We start from the raw sequence: 18958 nt of genomic DNA on the forward strand, positions 1-18958 counted from the left end.
GAAGATAAATGGTACGGCTTCCCTAAAATTTAGTGAGCCAGGACTTGAACAAGTTTGTTAGAACAATGCTATTATACTAACTGTATCGGGGACAGTTGTCTTCAACTGTGCGGGGAGGCAGGAGAGTCAGGAGGAGGGGTATCTAGTATAGAGCTTGAGCCTTGATAGGGTGGTGATACTTTACATACTCTCAGTGATTGGCTTCAAAGCACATTATACTGTGTTTTTTTTTTTTTTTTATTGAAGTATGGTTCATTTACAATATTGTATTAGTTTCAGGTGTTATATATGTACATATCTACACTTTTTCCTTATTCTTTTCCATTATAGTTTATTACAAGATATTGAATATAGTTCCCTGCACTACACAGAAAATCCTTGTTTAACTGTTTTATATATGGGAGTGGGCATCTGTTGATCCCATACTCCCAGTTTATCCCCCTGCAATGTTCTTATGCATACTCAATGTATCACCACTAGAAAAAGAATGAAAACTATTGTTATTTCCTTTCTTAATTAAATTGAAGTACAGAGTTAAATAATGTCTTCTACTCAGGTCAGGAAACAATGAGGGGGGAAAAGAAATGTCTTTCCTGATCACCAGGCAGGCTCCCACCGCCCCCTCAGAGTGGAACAAATCCACTATGGCTGCCTGAGGTGGCTCCTGAGTCACCTTCACACCCTCAATGGAGGACACACTGAGTCATGGTGGCATTAACTGGGATCATACTTATAGAAGTATGAAAATTGGAGCTCTAAGAACTGACCAGAAGGAAAAGAAGGGAGATAAAATTCAAAAGGACAAAGTTTATAGCATCCATCAGTCAACAAACCAAAGATGACAGAAAGAGAAACTAGGTGATACAGTCCCTGCCCCCAGGGACCACAGGCATTCCTGGTGGGGGAAGGGATGCCTGGTCCACAGGCAACCATAACACTCAACACAAGCGTTGTGGAAAGCTGTGAATGACCAGGGAATGAGGAGGGCAGACGGGAACATGGACGGCCAAAGGGAAAGATGGTAAATTCTGAGGCATATAAAGAAATGTAAATCATTTCTGATCTCAAGGGGCTTACAGTCTCTCTGGGAGGTATGACTCATACACACAGATAGCAATGCAAGATTACATATAATTAAGTACCAAATAAATAACTCCAAGACATAGGCTAGGATGTGAAGAAGGAATGATCTTGGTGAGCTAAATCAAAGGTTTTCCAAGAAATGAGACTATATTTGGGCCTCAGAGGATTTTGATAAATGACAAGATAGGGAAGGAAAGTCCAGTCATGGCAAATGGGCTGACCGAGGGGTACGTTCCAGCCAGGCTAGAATGAGAATCAGCTCATCATTCATTCATTCAATCGACCTTTATTGAGCACCTAATAGTATGCAGGCACTATGCTAGCAGCTAATACTGTGGACTAGGCATTTGGGCTGCCCTTACTACTGAGTTTACATATTCCAGAAGGACTATGGGAAAATAAGAGTTGGACAGAGGCAGTCTGGAATAGGTTTGAGACAGTAGTGTATGTTGGGCTAAAGCCTATTCTCAGGAAGAGCTGAGAATTTTTGAGTAAGAGTGACAGGTGCAAAGCTGTATTTACCAGGAAAATGATTCTGGCAATGCTGCTTCTGTGAATTACAGGGGAAAGAGTGACGATCACTTAAGAAACTCTTGTGACGGTCCCAGTGTAAGACAATGCGGATTCAAACTAGGGCGACAGCTGTGAAAAGGAAGGCAGAGCTGTGTGAAGACATACTCTTGGGGCTGGGGAACCAACAGGAATCTGGAAGGGAGAAGGACAACAGACAAGGAGCCTGATGTCTCCAGCCTAGATGTCTGGAGGGAATTCTAAAAGTAAAACCAGTTAGGAGGAGGTTAGGTGCACTTTCTCCAGCCTCAGGATTGGAATGTTCTGGAGGCTGGGCTCTCTTCCACACTTTTCTCTATTTTCATGCTGTTGACACTCCCCAGTCTGGATCTCTTCAGCCTGATAAAATCTGCTCTCAGGCAACTTTAGAAGATTGGATAGTCCTACTTCACAGTGACATGTCATTAACTGACGAACGCAGTGGTTCAGAGGGACTGGTAAGGGTAGAAAGCTGGCATCAACAGCAGCCCCGGAGGAGACGTTCTGGGTGGAGAGTTTCCCAGGCATGCTATAGACAACCATCACTCCCATGCAGCTACTTCAGGACAGCGGACTCTGGAACTGCCTAGGAGAAACCTTTCCCTCAATCCCACTCCTGAGCACTGCACTGTCATTGCTTCAGCAGGATAACGACAGATGATTGACTGCATTCCTGAAAGTTCAGGGTGTTTAACTGCATCCCAGTCCTTGGGAAATGATACCCTGGAGGACAACCGTCAGAATTTCCTGGGGGGCGTATTTAGTCATGTTACATTGCTTGGGCTACAATGTTCCCATGCATTCGTCCTTTGCAATGACCTAGAAATCTAAAATAGTCCCTGCAATGACCTAAAATACAGATTCAGAATCAGGAGGTCGAGGGGCAGAGGGCGCTGACGTTCTGCATGTTCAATAATATCCCAGGTGGTGCTCATGCTGCCAGCCCATGGACTCACAACTTGAGTGTGTGTCTAGGGATAGACAGCTCCTCTCCAATGCAGATCTTATTCAAGTGAAATTGAATTTAAATCCCTCCTCTGATACTTTTCAGAATGATGACCTTTAGCAGTTTGCCTTACTCATACATTGCTTCCTCTTCTGTAAACCAAGAAAACTAATACCTACTTCAAAAGAGATACAAATGCTGGACAGTCCAGAAGGAGTCCTGAATAACTGTTAATTCCAATAGCAGATTCCCTTCTCTTCAATGGTGAGGATAACTCAAATCCACAGAAACATACCTACCTGCCCCCAAATGCTAAGGTCTCTAGAAGAAATTACTGAGAATGCACCCTCAGAAACTAGAGGCCACAGAAAATTCTTCTTCTTTTTTTTAAATATTTATTTATTTGGCTGCACCAGGTCTTAGTTGCGGCACAAGGGACCTTGCATTGCGGCATGCAAACTCTTAGTTGCGGCATGTGGAATCTAGTTCCCTGACCAGAGATCGAACCTGAGCCCCCTGCATTAGGAGCATGGAGTCTTAGGCACTGGACCACCAGGGAAGTCCCTAGAAAATTCTTTATCATCATGTAATCCTGCATAACTACAAACATCCCAAAATAGCATTCTCCTGTATTTGTCAGTGATTTATAACATTAAGATCTATAACACAATTTCCCAGCTCTGAAATTCCCAAACTCCAGTTTGCAGGGAAAGAAAGCATTTCTTTTCTAAGGAGGCCAGTACACCTGATTTAACCAACACCAGTGTATTTAAGCTTCTTCAACATTCAAATCTCCCTTTCCCAAAAGTCAGATTCTACCCTGCACTGACAATTACTCCCCTAATGCATTATAAAGCTGTTTGATCTAAAATGTGTCATTTACACTGAACTTAGAAAAATGCATTTACTACATGAACCAGAATAGTTTTACACTTGGGATTCTTTGTCATAGGTGAAGAGGCAAACCTTCTCTACATTTCCACATTTTGAAAAGCAAACCACAGTTCTGTAAAAGCATAGTTTTGTCAGGCTAAATCTCAACATTCCCTTGCATGCATTAATCTTTTAACCCCCAAAACTAAAGTATGTCAGCCAAGTGAACACAATTACATAAATATCAGGCTCCAAAATAATCTACATTTGTTGTACACATATATATTTTTTTCTTAATCCTCTCCCTTTTTTTTTCTCACTTTCTCCACCCCATACCCAGAGAAACTCCTATGTAGAGAAAGCCACCCCTATCACTAAGGGCGGACCAACCTTTCAAAAAAACATTAAGAGCAAACATTAAGAGTCATTCAAACCTGGAAGAAATGCCAAGGCGCTGGAAAGAAGGCATTCTAACTCTCAATGCAAATGAAGCTACTGGAATTTGTGAGGCGCAAAATAAACAAAACAATTAAGCCCTTAGCATGTCTCCTTGGACACCATCTGGTCTTTGGAGGAGAGAAAAACCAGATCCCACTTGGGCAGGTAAGTGGGTAATAAAGGCATTATATATGCTCTTTCAACCAGGACAGGTAAAAATCTTGTCAGGAAATTTTACATTCTGCAGTTCCACACAGCCGAACAAGAAAAACCTTCTCATCCTATGTGGTAATCTAGTAGGCATCGTTTCCATCACCAAAACCTGCCTAACCCCTCCCCTGCAACAGGGAAGAAAAGTCCTCAACAGAAGTCGGTCGCAGGTCACACCGGAGTTGAGATGGTTCCATTTGGAGTTGGCAACTTTTTCTCAGAAAGGGCCCTGATGAACTTTGTTCCCACGTCTGTCTGCAAAGAGCCGCGCCAGCCCCGAGGGAAGAAGCTGGAACTAGCTGTGTGGCCTTAAGGCAATCACCGAGCCTCCTCTGATCTCAGTGGAAGGAAGAGTGAAGTAAAGGTAGTGAGAGTCGAGGGTAGCAGCCCTCCCAGCCTACCCAGCCTCCCTCGCAGTCTCTGGCTTCTGCAGGACCTGCGCTCGACTCGTGAATATCCTGTTCTTTGAAAAGAAAAGACAAAAGGAAGCCCTATTGGTTTTATGGGGGGGGGGGGGGGGGGGGGGGGGAGAGGGTCTATTTTTATCTTTGAAAACATTTCCAGGTTGCAATTAATTAATCAACTAATTTAAATCACCAGCTCTCATCGAGTCATTGGAGACTGCATTGCTACAACCATTTGGCCCTCTATACAATTTTGCTCTAGAGGGAAATGTGGTTCAATTCAACAAATTCGCTGATTCTACCACATGCCAGACATCATGCCAGGTGATGGAAAGACAAAAAATGAGCGTGTCGCAGTGGCCCCTTAAGGAGTTTACAGCCCAGTAGGACAAAAAACACACTTATTGAAATAATCACACTCAAAAACCTGCCAATTGGTAGGAGGGCCCCAACGTACCCTGCCTGTCTCATCTCTGGCGTTCCTGGTCTACAAGCCACTCAAAATGTTCTAACTGGCGATCATACTACATATCTTTCCAGACCCCACCAGTCGCCTGGATTTCTCCCCTTGTCTCCCGCGCCTCACCTCGGAGGCCACTTCTTTTACACTCTGGAAAGCTTAGAATACCTAATGCATCTATGTGGAGCTGACTGAGCATGGAAAACACACACTCCACAAAGCTTAAAAGGTGCCAATCTGCCCATTTTGTTAGCTGATGAGTTCCAGTACAAAGATTTCAAGACAGCAGTTTGAATTCACCAGTATTTGGATGCCCCATGAATTTTAAAACATCTGAATTCAACCTGTCCTCCAAAACCACATGCAATTAAAGAAGCATATTGTCTGCTTCAAAATCCCATTTCAGTTCCTTCAGTTCTTTCTTCCATCTATTATCTCTGCTTATGCCTTAAACATCCACACTTGGGAAAATCACTGGTAACCTACATGATAGATGCCTTTTTCTGGGAGAACTATTTTCACAGATTCCGAAAGAGTTGCGGGGGAAGGAAGGCTGTCTGCCCTGGTTTCAACACTCTAGCTGGTTGATGAGTGAAGAAAAGCATGAAGACGGGCAGACTGACTCCCCTGCCTTCCGTGAATGAGCGGCGGGGCTTTCAGGTGCTCTTTGAAACATCGCTCTGCATCTTCCCCTTTCTGTCCTCACCATTGCATCTTCCAAAGGGCACGCTGAATGAAGTGAGGAGTGACGCCTACATCAGACAACTTCAGCATCCCTGCTAAAATCAAAGCTCCAGAGACATCTGAATCGCAGGGTGCTTTCACGGATTCCCTCCTCCCCTGTTTCATTCCATTAGTGGAGTGACCAAGAGCCACAGTTTACTGGCATGCATTTTAAGAGTCCTTCACTGTGTTGGCAGCTCTGCACTCTACTTTTGTTCCTCAAGATAAAGGCCTAGGGAGTGGTTTTAATGAATGTATAACTCACAGCAGAAGGAAATGCAAGCATTTCTCCTCCAATACTACATTTAAAAATAGTACTGTATACACCCTATATGGTGTACAAGGTGTACATCATACACCAAAATGGGGGTGGGACACCAAGATGAAGAAGAAACGACTCTCCCTGAAAAGTCACTGATCAGAAGGGAAGATAAAATGCCTATAAACAATCAGGAGATCTTTGCAGATCAAGAGCTCTGGGGTTTTGAAGATAACTTCCAAGTATGGACTCAAGAAGGTGGAAGTGGGGCTGACCTCAAAGGAGAATTAGACCATTGGGATGGGGAAGGGGACGGAACTGATCGCTGCCGGACATCAGCCAAAGAAAGCTGAGACTATCCGAGCCTGCAAGGGGCACAGCAAGTAGCGCAACTTGGCCAGTCAACCTCGGTGAGAGAGAAGGCAAAAAAGGCAGGTTGAAGCCACGCTTCACAGGTGGGAACCCACAGGACTCGGCAGGTGGCGGGATCTTGCGATTCATTACATCTTATATTTAGAGCATATAAAATACACCTCTGCCAACAGACACAAATACAACTGTTGCAAAAACTGAAGACTCAGGTTCATAGCCCCAAAGATGACCGTGCCTTATTGTCTCTGTACAGACAATGCTAATTAGCCAGTAGGGCTAAGTCCTCATTGAGTGCAGAGGTGCCCGGCAGGACTACTTGGAGGAGGAGAAAGAGGGTTCCCAGGTGGGAGGAGAGAGCTCCCCTTCTTTTGGCAGCCTTAATTATGTGCGCTCACTTGTAAGCAGGTGCAAACTATATATTTCCTGCCTTCTCCAATCCTCCTCCGCACCCCTCCCAAGTCTAGAAGGGCAAGAGCCTTGTGGGGAAGGAAGAGGATGCGAGAGAGATGAAGGATGTGGTTGGGGCCTGAGGGCAGGGGAGAGAAAGAGCTGGAAGGAAGAGGCTACCACAATTCCAATTTTTTTCCTACACTCCAAGCCCTAGTCCTACGGAATATAAACAGAGCATAGAACTCTGTTCCAGAGTCCAGTTATTAGTGTCCAGCAACTTCCTTATTGTGTCCTCAATTAGTTAACAGTAATTTATAATTAATAATAACTAATGCTCATCAGGGAAATAATGAGCTTTCAAGTATTTACAGAACAGTCAAAGTATTATGCCCTTGGCTTATATTTGAAGTCTGTATTGGATATATTTCTCATTGTCATCACAAAAGAATATAAAAATCCAATAAATACAAGATCAATGTTGTGACTATTTTTATGATTTATAACTATTCTGAAAAATCAAGTTAGTTATCAATAAATAATACTGACCATTGCCTCATGGTGACTTATATTGTTTTAGTGTCTCTGGGACTCTTACAAAGAATTATTTTAATTCAGTACTTTGAACTTTCCTTTTCTCTAAAGCTTTATTACATTAGCTTTTCAAACACTTCCAGTAACAGCAGGTTTAGGACCAAGATCCCTGGACAAGGGACTTGCACTCTAAGGCCACCTCTTCTATGAATTTGCCAGGTGACCTCTGTCAGGCTACTTAAATTCTCTGGATTTTAGAGAATCATTTGGGGAGGCCATGGACCACTTTAGGGACTTAGGATTCTTCTTCCCTGGAAAAAAATGCGCATGTGGACACAGACACAAACTTCAGCATACAATTTCACAGACCCCGCCGTCTTCCACGTAGTCTCTGGGACATTCTCATCTGGAAATTCTATGTTTAAAAGTATCTGATCACGAAAAGAAACTATTATTTGCACAGCCATCACCATGATACAGGTACGTATCAGAAGGAATGAAGAGACGAAGAAGCGTGGACTGACCCTGCAAATCACCTAAAGGTAGTGACTGAGTAGAGCTAGGATTGCAGAGTGGGGGGCCACCCCTGCCCTGCACACCAAAACTATGGATGCTGAGACATCACTGCCAGATACTCCTGTGGATGAGATTAAGCCCAGCTTTAAGGAGTTCACCGGGTGACTGGAGATGTCTAAGTTATTCTGTAAAACAAAGCCCAAAGAGTCAAAGGGAAGCTACTTACTTTGGTTATCTGAGATACACCCCTTCTTCAAACCCAAAGAGTAGATAGTACCAAGAGCTGAGTTTTGCTTTTTGAAATGCCAATGTAATACAGAGATGGGATGAAATGATATGGCATCTAGGGTTTGCCTCAAAATAAACGAAGGGAGGGTGAGAAAAGAGAAAACAAGATTGGAACAATTATATGCTAAAAAATTAAGACAACCTAGAAGAAACAGATGAATTTCTATAAACATCCAACCTAACAAGACTGAATCATGGGGACTTCCCTGGTGGTGCAGTGGTTAAGAATCCACCTGCCAACACAGGGGATATGGGTTAGATCTCTGGGCTGGGAAGATCCCACATGCTGCAGAGCAACTAAGCCCGTGTGCCGCAACTACTGAGCCTGTGCCCTAGAGGCCCAACTATTGAGCCCACGAGTCACAACTACTGAGCCCACATGCTACAACTACTGAAGCCCGTGAGCGTGCCTGGAGCCTGTGCCCCGCAACGAAGAGTGGCCCCTGCTCGCCGCAACTAGAGAAAGCCCATACTCAGCAACAAAGACCCAAAGCAGCCAATAGATAAATTTTTTTTTAAAAAAAGACTGAATCATGAAGAAATAGAAAATCTAAACAGACCAATTACTAAATTATTAGTAAGGAGATTACATCAGTAATCCAAAACCTCCTAACCAAAGAAGTCCAAGACCAGATGGCTTCAGTGGTGAATTCTACTGAACATTTAAGAATGAATATCAATCCTTCTCAGATTCTTCCTAAAAACAGAAGAGGAAGGAATACTTCCAAACTCATTTTATGAGGCCAGCATTACCCTAACACGAAAACCAAACAAGAACACAAGAAAAGAAAGTTACAGGCCAATATCCCTGATGAACATGGATGCAGAAATCCTCAACAAAATATTAGCAAACTGAATTCAATAATACATGAGAAAGGTCATACACCACGATCAACTGGGATTTATTCCAGGGATGCAAGGATGGTTCAACATCTGCAAATCAATCAATGTGATATGCCACATTAACAAAATGCAGAAAATAAGATTGGCCTTAAGTTATCAATTGCTGAAGTCAGGCAATGAATTTTCTCCCCATTTGTGTAGTTTAAATTTTCCCATTTAAAAAGAGAAAGAGAAAAATCAAAGTGAAAGATGCACAGGTTAATGGATTTTTTTTGAGACCTGTGCCCAAAGCTAAGTTAATCCTACTCAACTCACATCTTGTTGAGGAGCCCACAGATAGCACAGCCTGTGGCTCACAGCATACGGAAGTGGCACCAGTATGGGTTATTCTGGGAACCATCATACAATCCCAAAGACAGGACTTTCATCCAAGACAAGAAAGTATTTTTGTGTGTGTGAAGAATGTCTTTCTCCACATGGACAGCTCAGGGCTGGCCAAAAGGCAGAATTAGGCAGTGAACAGCACTGTCCCCACCTGTTCCAAACAGTGTCGCTCCACCGTTATGTCCAACAGGCCATCCAGCCCAGTCTGGATTCATTGCTCTCTAAGCTTGCACTTAATTGTGAAATGTTTATTTTTTTACAAAGCTCCCTTTAACAGAAAAAAAGAAAAAAGAAAAACAGATTTTTCTTCTTGTTGCTGGCTTCTGCTTTTACTTTTATTTTCCAGCAAAAATAATTTAAAAATCATATTGAGTCTCCATAATACAAAAGAACTACAAGTTTAAATTCTTTGTACTTTAGGAAAACAACAGCGGATACGTCGGGAGCAACGGGGGCTTCCGTCACAGCACAGAATGGGCTTCAGAGGATCAGCTGGGAAAACGAGATTTGTACTGCATCTATTCCTGCTTCCCTGTAATCACCCAGTTGAGACACAATGAATGAAAAGGTGGAGCGCAGGAACTGTATCTGAGGCCCAGGGCAGTCCTCACCCACACTAACCCTAGCCAGGTGACTTGCTTTGGCCAATAAGACAGTATCAACCATGATGAAAGCAGAGGTTAAAAAAATGCTTGTGCACTGTGGCTTGCTTTGTCTTTTGCTGTTCTTGGTAACCCTGTGACCACTGCTATGTAAACAAGCCAGGACTAGCCTGTTGTGAAAGAGATACACAGCCAAGCCATCTCCACTGCCCCAACTGAACCTGGGCCAACTACCCGACATGTGAGGGAGGCCATCCTAGCTCATCCATCCCCAGCCAAGCCACCAGCTAACCACAGGGATCTGACAAGCCAGTCTAGCCCAGAATTCCCCAGCCAATGCACAAAATCATGAAAAATAATAAATCTTTACTATTTAAGCCACCAAGCGTGGGGTCGTTAATTATATCAAAACTCAACAGACAGCAAGATAAGAAAAGGGGAGAAAAAGATGCTTTTTCTTAGATGCTGAACATCCCGGGACATAATCCCTAACAGAACTTTACATATAAACTCAGTGAGACTTACTATTGATTTGATTGTATGTCCATGTCATTAAAACAACCTGACACAGACCCCAAACTGCATACTCCCTAACATTCACCTCAAGGCCCGGTTTGCTGCAACTCTGGGCAGGATACTATATGGGCTTTGGAGGTTTATGAACCCCCTAAAATTAAATGAAGAATTGTGTTTCTGTGGGTTTTTTTCTTCTTAATTGTAAAAAGATGTTAAAACTATGGGGAATAATATAAGTATTTATGCACATACTCCCCAGAATTAAAGACACTATTTTCTATATTTGCTTTAGATTTTAATAAAGCAAATAAAACATTCCTAATAATGTTAGTCCACTGACCTCTGTTCTCTCCTTGCCTCCTTCCCCCTTCAGCAGCTTGAATTTGATATCTTTCTAGCCCATCAATCTATATTTTTAAAAGAACATATACATAAATATATACACACATGAACATAACGAGTTGGCCAAAAGTTCATTTGGGTTTTTCCATAATACTTTATGGAAAAACAAAATTTTTGGCCAACCCAATATATCCCCAAACAATATAGATAGCTTTGTTTTGTGTTTTGAAATTTTTCTTAAATGACTTTGCATATATCTTCCTACAACTTCCTTCTTCACTACATACTACCTTTGTGAGATCTATCCATATTGATTCCGTTATCAATAAGTCACATGCATTTACGCATTTCTCTACTAATGGACGTTTAGATTGATCCTGTCTTTTTGTTTGGTTGGGCTTTTTGTTTTTGTTTTGTTATTATTACAAACATTGTCAGGAAACAGGTCAATAGCTTCTAACACAGTTTCAGAGGGCCTGGGGACACCCCCAAATATTAGGAATCTCTGACAATCTGATGGGAGAAAGGAGAATTGCCATCACTTTGCAGACATATGTCTGCATTAGAGCACTCCCAAATCTTGGAGGTGCCATCTTTATCATACTCCAAAGTAGCTTAATAGGTGCTTCTACATTCAAATCCAAAACTTCTTGTAACAAAAGTCCACATCTAATTAGGACACTAAAAACAACAGTAATTATTGTTGAAAATTTTTTAGAATCTGACAACAATACTGTCCAAATCAGGCTGTTACCAAGTAATATTGTGCTAACTTGCTGTCAACATCAAAAGCTGGTCACACCAATTAAATTACTGAGATTAACAATATGCTATCCTAATTTTTTTTGTTGTTGTTTCATCACGTACATAAGGACTCGAGGGCTAAATTTCTTGTGGTTATCTTGTTTCCCTTATTTTCTACTTTTTAAACTAACTGAGATCAGAGAGATTTCTAGCATGACTTTCTTTTACTTTTACGCTTGATCCCAGTGTGATGTCATCTAGTCCCCAAACGCTGTGATATGCAAACATCTCCAAACAAGGAAATATAAAAGCCCAGACTTTAAAATAAAGAAAACAAAAACCAACCTTGCTTTCCCTCAGGAGTATGTAAAATAATGAAACGTTATACAAACATTCTGGACCTAGAAATTTCAAATTCAGAAATAATGTGTTTGATTGCTTTTGAAAGAGCATAAAGTTAGCAGACCTGGTTCATTACATACAAGTTGTATGGCCCTGAACAATTCTCTTTCCCTCGCTACTCTTTGGTTTTCTTACCTGTAAATGGCAACAAAAATCATCATTGGTGCAAGAATGAGATGAAATTCCCTACAAGAAAGCCCTTTGTTATTCACTAGTCTGTGAGCACCTCATAAGCAGAGGCAGTGCTTAATTCATCTTTGATTTCCTAGCAGCTGCCACCGTATTTGGTAAGAATTCCTATCTATCAGGCATGTACACTAACCTCCTTTGCAACTGTGTGTCTTCTCCACTTTGGGGTTCAAAGCTCCTCATCTCCAACCACTTGGGTCCTCTTAGAAGGGAACTCATAGTTGCCAAGTTGCAGTCAGAAGCCTGAGCACCCACTGTTGTCACACACTTGAGTGCCAGCATCATAATCTTGGGAGAGCACCAACAGTACCCATCTCAGGTCAGGACCAGTGTACAGTGTACACCAAGCCAGCCCATCCTGGCTTCAGGCTTTACACCAAAGAGAGGGCTCCCTCCATGTCTCAGCAGGACAGGAGGCTGAGCAGCCCAGCACTGACAAGGGCAGTTCTAATGGGGGCAGAGAGGAACAGTCACTAGTGCATCTGGAGGAAAGGTCTCCATACAGCCAAGGTGGGTAATCAGGCTATATGGGATTATCATACCACCACCAAAATAAGAGAAAATATGCTTACCAAGGAGAAGAACTTATAAAACACATGGGGAAATGAAGAACGCAAAGTGTGTATTAGCCCCTTAATTACAACTACCTAAAAAGGATGTGTGTGTTTGGATAGTTTGGAAGAAAACCCAAAGACATGAAAATAATTACCATTAGGGTAGTGGAATTATGGTGAATTTCTCTAAATTTATTTTTTATAATCTTTTAAAGTTGATACAGTAATGAATCAAAAATAAATAACAACCTTCCATCTCCAAGCAGGCTTTTTCAAAGGGTCTCAGAAAGAAAACTACCTGGTCAGGCCTAGACTCTAACCTATCACCATGGTTCAGTGGGAAAAGCTTATTAAAATGAGATCAGAAAACCTGGATTCTGGCACCAGCTCAGCCAAAACCTAGCTCTGAGACTTTCGAAGCCATTTAACCCCTCTAGATCTTTCTGTGGAGTCAAGCAAAAGTATTTAGGATAGATTCAAACTTTCTTCCGGGCTTTCTACAATGTAGTATATGTTTTACTTTGTACAATGCAGTATATGATTACAAAGTTCCATGAATGAATTTTTAACAAACACATCAGAACTCAAAACACCCAAGACAGTGTGGCCTCCTTCAGAGCAGTTCTTACAGTACTGATTCCTGGGAAGAACCACCTCCTTTTTTAGCCACTACGGCCTATGTTACATGATACTGCACATCTTCAGGACCAATTTTTTCCCCCTTTGAGGCAGAATGTAACTTCTGGAAATAGCTGAGAAGGATCTGGTGCAAAGTCTGGTGAGTAAGATGGGTGATCAGGCTGGACACTAACATTTTAGGTCATAAAGGAAGTAAAAAATTTTCCTTAAATGACCATTTGGAAGTGCCCCAAACAATGTTACTTGGCAGTGTTCCCATGGTGGCAGTTCAGAAAGGAGGGCTGACTTTACCCGGATGTACAGTGTGGAAGCCAGTGTCCCTCTTTTTAGGGACGACTCTTATAGTTCTACTTCTCTAAAGTACGGCTGTCATAAAGATATGCTAAAAAATACTTCACTAAGATGCCCCAAAACCTTTCATCTCTGCCAAAATAAATTTAAGTTGAAATTCAAAACACAATTTGTTTACCATTATTACAGAATGTGCTTACAAGGCCAAGCTGTTTATTTTTAATACCTTTGGCATTTAACCTTTAACCCCTTATTTGTTCTGTAAATATTAAGTCCCAGCATGGTAAAAAAAAAAATTAAAATATTAAAACCTCACCATGGAGAAACATTTTAATCACATACTGATAAAAATACAAGTTGCTGCATCTTTGTTTCAAAAAAAATAACAGATGACTCAAATTTGGAAAATTACGATTGAACATAATTTCTATATGATCCATAATGAAGTTCATAATGAAGCTTTCATTTGTATAGAGGTTTCAAAATATTTCTGCTTTCTGAAGCTGATGAAAAAAAAGAGCTTCCACAAGTTCTTACCAAGTAATGAGACCCAGTCCTCTCCTCATCAGGAAATGCAAAGTACTCTTTCATTTAGTTTCACACAAGCTCATGACATTAGTACCAAGTCCGGGACAAAAGGGGATGCCTTTCCATTAGAGGAGGGAGTTGAAGGGTTAAGAAAAAGAGAAGTTTAATTTACAGCCTCACCACTCACAGCACTATCTACACAGGTGTTTTGCTAGCTCAAATGGTAGCAGCTGGATGCAGATTGCCGCTGTTTAATAGCTTAGAGAGTCCACGGGCTGAAAATACCAGGCAACTCCCTCTCTTAAGGGAAACGCAATGGGAAGGTGTGGATGTGTCAATAAAAAACCTAATGCCCTTATTGGGTATGTGGCTAAAGTTCAGACATTCCCGCTGGTGAGTGAATGGAAGGAAGCACGGTGGTTGGCAAGACACCACTTTGAGATTTACAACAGGGTGGCTGTAAACAGCTGACCTGTTTGGCCTCTCAGCGATGATCAGCACACTTTTAAACACTGGCAGGACTGGCATAAAAATCTGGATTTTCAGCTTCTCTTGAAAAAGCAGACCATTTGGTAACGTGGTCAATGTAATCACAGTCTAGAGTCAAGTAACAATGCCTGTTTAGATGGGCATCGTTCTATATTTACTCTCCAGAGGCCAGTCTCACCCCATCAAAAATTGTATCCTGGACTCTGTAGACATTTGAGTTTGCAACCACTGACAAAGCTGAAATCCCCAGCAAAACTGAGGAGAAAGTGGCTTTCAGCTTCTGCAACTGTCTGCTTTCTTCACTTCTCCATTCCTTCCATCCACGGCCCCACTGGGCTTCTCTCCTTGCCCTGGGCTGCCAAACATTTCCCACTAGGCGGGCCAGCCCACAGTGGTCCCTAGACAACGTCTGAGATTCCACTCTTGCCCTAATCCCTCTACCTCTATCAAAACTTTTCTGGACTTCATCACACTCTTTTCTGTTTTGGTTTCATGTTGTGTTGTTTTGGCCAGGAAACTACTAAAAATCTGATAAACTAATCAGTGGGAATGGACTAGGTTATCTTCTCAGAAAACAAGTCTTCTCAGAAAACATGTTTGAAATGGATTCCAGACTTTCTAAATACATGCCATGCCTTTACCCAAAGGAACTTACCTGCCTTGTAGTCAGCTCCATCATTTCTAAGTTCACAAGTTTATTCCTGTGTATTTTTATGTGTAATATCTGCAATTTACTCACAGGTAATATGCAAGTAAGGAGAAAGGAACATATCTTGAACATAATCTGAGGTGATGGCCAATTCAGATGTGCTCAAATACATCCGTATACCTAAGTCACAAAAGCCTTATGAATCGTAAGTCTCTAGCTCCAAAGTGTACAGCAGGGCTATACACACAGGTTCCAGTCCATTACACAGTCCAAACCGGCCACGGCCACAAAAGCAGAACTTCCTTTGTGGCTGATGATAAAGCCAGATTCTACAAGGGAAGCCTTAGATGGGTATTACTATTAATTAACATCAAAGGAGATTGTTGTACCCTCCTAACCAATGTATACTAAATTACAGAGACATGTAGAGATTTGGGGGCCTTTTCTTTTCCCCCTTGGGTTCTTCAAGACTCCCAAGAAAAAAAAAAGAAACAAATTGCTATTACCTGATAGTGTTCTTGGTCCTCCAAAGATGGAGAAAAGTGTCCCAAAGTGAGTTTTCAGGAGGAAGGTATAATGTAAACTGTAAGCTGTACACTTTGTTCTGAGTCAGAAAATGGCAAACTTCCTTATGAATCACAACTGAGTGAGCCTTGGTAGGGCCTTGGGTACAGGTGGAGAGCCTTCCTAATGTGCTACCAGATTTCCTAAGATATCTCAGAGAGAGAGAGAGAGAGAGATAAGAGAAAGCCACAGTACAGGTGCCAAGGGCCTGATGAATTATACTCTCCATGCAAACACTGAGCCACACCCACTGGAGGCAATGCCCCTTCTCTTCCTGTTGTAAGCAGCTGAGAGATGCAGCTGGGCAGACTCAGACAGATGTGAAACAGAATGCAGCCTCTTTGGGCTGGAAAGGGATCTTACATAAAGGGTAAACATAATAACTGAGGCTTCTACTTAAGCTGCCGATGCTCTGTTCTAAGGCAACTTCACACATTGACGGCACAGACTTAATTTTTCAAGCCAGTGCAGAAGTGATTCATTTAATTTTTGCCAAATTCCTCTGGATCCAGTAGATGGAGTGATGGCACAGCTCCTATTTCAGGAGAGCCAGCTGTTTCAACTTGTCCATCAGGGAATCATGGCCTCAGCAACCATATCTGATGCACTGACAGTCTCCTGGTGGCCCACAATACTGCCATCTGTGCTGTTGGTGTGGAACCCATCAGGTAAGTCACACCCCATCCTTCGATAGACACCCTACACACTCTGAAAACAACTCTTCCTCAGGGCATGCCCCTTCTGCTCCCACTTCACCCACCATGTACTTCAACAGCAATGGACCATATTGAGCGTCTAGTTTCCAAGGTCCCCAGAAAAAGTATCCTACCTACTTTTTAGTCTCGCCGGCATGAAAAATGAGTTATTTAAGGAAACGTTAATTTTCTCAATGTACCAATCAAGTATTTAAATTCAGTAAGATTCTTTAGGCTCTTGACATAAAACACATTGATTTTTTTCTTTTCTTTCTTTCTTATTGTTTTTTTTAGAAATATTGAACCATGGAAAATAATTATAGCAGTCCTAAAGTACTGACTCACATTGCTTAAGTTCAAGTAGCCAATTAGGCAGTGGCCCAACTAAGTAGCTCCACCCAAACACACAGTGTAAGTAAAATAGTTCTGTATAGGGGTTCCAAAAATAATGTGGGTGGATTGACTTCTTAAACCCTAAAACTGAAAGGGAAAATTTATTTACAGATAAAGTGTCCTCTTAGGTAGAAACAAGGGTGACATAACTTTGGACTACGTGAAAACAAAAAGCTTTGGTCAAGGATGCCCTTTCAAAAATGTTGGTGTTTGTTTTTAATCATTCTTTTGAATAAACACAGCACTGGGTCAAAGATGCTTTTACTGTTTTGTGTGTAGGTTCCTCTGCGCCTTTGCTAATTTCCCTCAGGCTCCTGCAGGATAGAGATTTTTAAATTAGTGCTGCACCGAGTATCATTTTGGCTTAGCACCACTTTCACACACTAAAAAACAACAAAACCAATCAGAAGAGGACAAGGTCATCCACCTAAACCTTATTACTTGAAGAGAAGCAAGTGTGGAAACTATGAAGCCTTGTAGTAGAACCTTTTTTTTTCCTCCTCTGATGGACTGCCAATCTCTTCAAAATAGAGCCCTTGCTTTTGTGCTTCGGAAAGAAAAGTACACCACCCCAAAGCCCCAGGGATGCGACTAAGGTTATTGGGGGCAGGGTAGCCGAGGCGGGGAGGTTGGGGTGGAGGAAAAGTCAGAAACGAGTCAGAGAAAGCGCCAGCCACTTCCATCAATTCCCAAAGTGCCAAAGGAAAAAGAACAAAACCCTCGACTTCCTCCCGTGCGACCCGTCCGCTGTACACCCGAAAAGTGCCCTGCCACCTCGCACTTGGGGGAAGGGTGGTGTTTACTCGGCCTTCTCGGTGCAAGGACCCTCCCGGCCGGCGCCCAGCGGAGCCCAAGCCGGCGTGGCTCGCGGCAGCCCCGCCCGCAGCCTCCCGTCCACCGCCAGGTGCTCGCCCTACCTGGCGCCCCGCTGCCTTTGTGCGGCCGCGCCGTCCCCCCGCCGGCGCGCGGATGCCCGCGGGACAGCGGCGGCGCTGCCCAGCGGCCGGGGGAGGAGCGGGGGTCCGCGGCGCCGGCGCTGCGGCAGGGGAGCGCGCGCCGCAGGGGCGCGGGCGGCCGCCCCCACCTTCCCAGCGGGAAGAAAGCGATGCCCCCCGGCGGGCCGTGCCCCTGAACCCGGATCTCCCCACATTCCGGCTTCCGACAGCTGGCAGCCATAGCCACCCCGGCCACGAAAAGTTTGGCGACGCCGAAAGCGACTTGGAAGAAAGTTTTCCTTGGCCCCTCACTCGCTCTCCCTCAGCCCCGGTTGTGGGAAAGCAGCAGGAAATAAGGGCTCGCGACGTGCCGACTCCCGCGTCCACCTTCTCCACCCCTGGCCTCGGCAGCGCGCCCAAGGTGGGTGCCCCGCGCCCGGGCTTCCCGCCCCATCCCGGGATCAGGCGTCCCGGGACGCCGCGCGGCCAACTCACCATGGTGACTCGCGCCGCGGTCGCGCCTCTGCCGGGTCCGGCTGCCGGGGAGCTGGGGCTGGAACGCAGGCTCCTGGGCGAACTTCAAAAGTTGGTTCCCTTCGCCAAAAACAGGCTCTCGACACCCAAGCACTCACAGGAACCAATGGGAACCCTGGGGGGACTCCATCCAGGCGGGATCGGCGGCGGTAGGTGAGGACGAGCTGGAGGCGGCTTAGCAGGCGGGGCGCACGCTGCCGAGGGCAGGGGTCCACCTGGACCCGGCGCTCGCCGCCCGCCTAAGTGAGTGCAATGCTCCCCGCGCGTCCGACTCGCTGCTCTGCCCGGGTCCCCTTTCTTCGGCCACTTACTCCGTACTCCTCTGGCTGAGCCTCGGCTCGGGCTGGGCAATCAGTCCATAAATGGAGAATTCAGCTCAGGCCCGACCAATCAGGGTTTGTTTTCGCAGCGTCACTCCTCAGGGAAACCGCAGTAGCCAACAAGCTTGGAGCTGCTAGAGTTTCCAAAGCCCTCTGGATCCTGTAGTCCTCCTCCACGCCAGCCTCCGAAGAGCGCTGCTAACCCAGCTCGCTCCCGGTTGCAAGACCTGAACTGGTAGGAAGAAAACCACTCTGTGAAAGAGAAGTAAACCTCTAAATTTTTTTTTTTCTTTTAAACGCGAA

General features: G+C 43.8%; 1 protein-coding gene across 4 annotated transcripts in view; it reads right to left on the reverse strand.

Moving 5' to 3' along the window:
* Positions 1 to 18680, reverse strand: part of MYO1E (myosin IE) — a 193910-nt gene extending 175230 nt beyond the window's left edge. For 2 of the 4 annotated variants that reach the window (XM_057722578.1, XM_057722579.1), the window contains exon 1: positions 18297 to 18680. In XM_057722578.1, coding sequence (XP_057578561.1) covers positions 18297 to 18299 — 3 coding nt within the window. In that variant the 5' untranslated portion in view covers positions 18300 to 18680. The remainder of the gene's footprint in view (positions 1 to 18296) is intronic. The other 2 variants (XM_057722576.1, XM_057722577.1) reach the window with 1 other exon arrangement.
* Between the last annotated feature and the right edge of the window lie 278 nt (positions 18681 to 18958).

The sequence above is a fragment of the Hippopotamus amphibius genome, chromosome 2, assembly GCF_030028045.1.
Source record: "Hippopotamus amphibius kiboko isolate mHipAmp2 chromosome 2, mHipAmp2.hap2, whole genome shotgun sequence".
In the NCBI taxonomy this organism is placed as follows: domain Eukaryota; kingdom Metazoa; phylum Chordata; class Mammalia; order Artiodactyla; family Hippopotamidae; genus Hippopotamus; species Hippopotamus amphibius.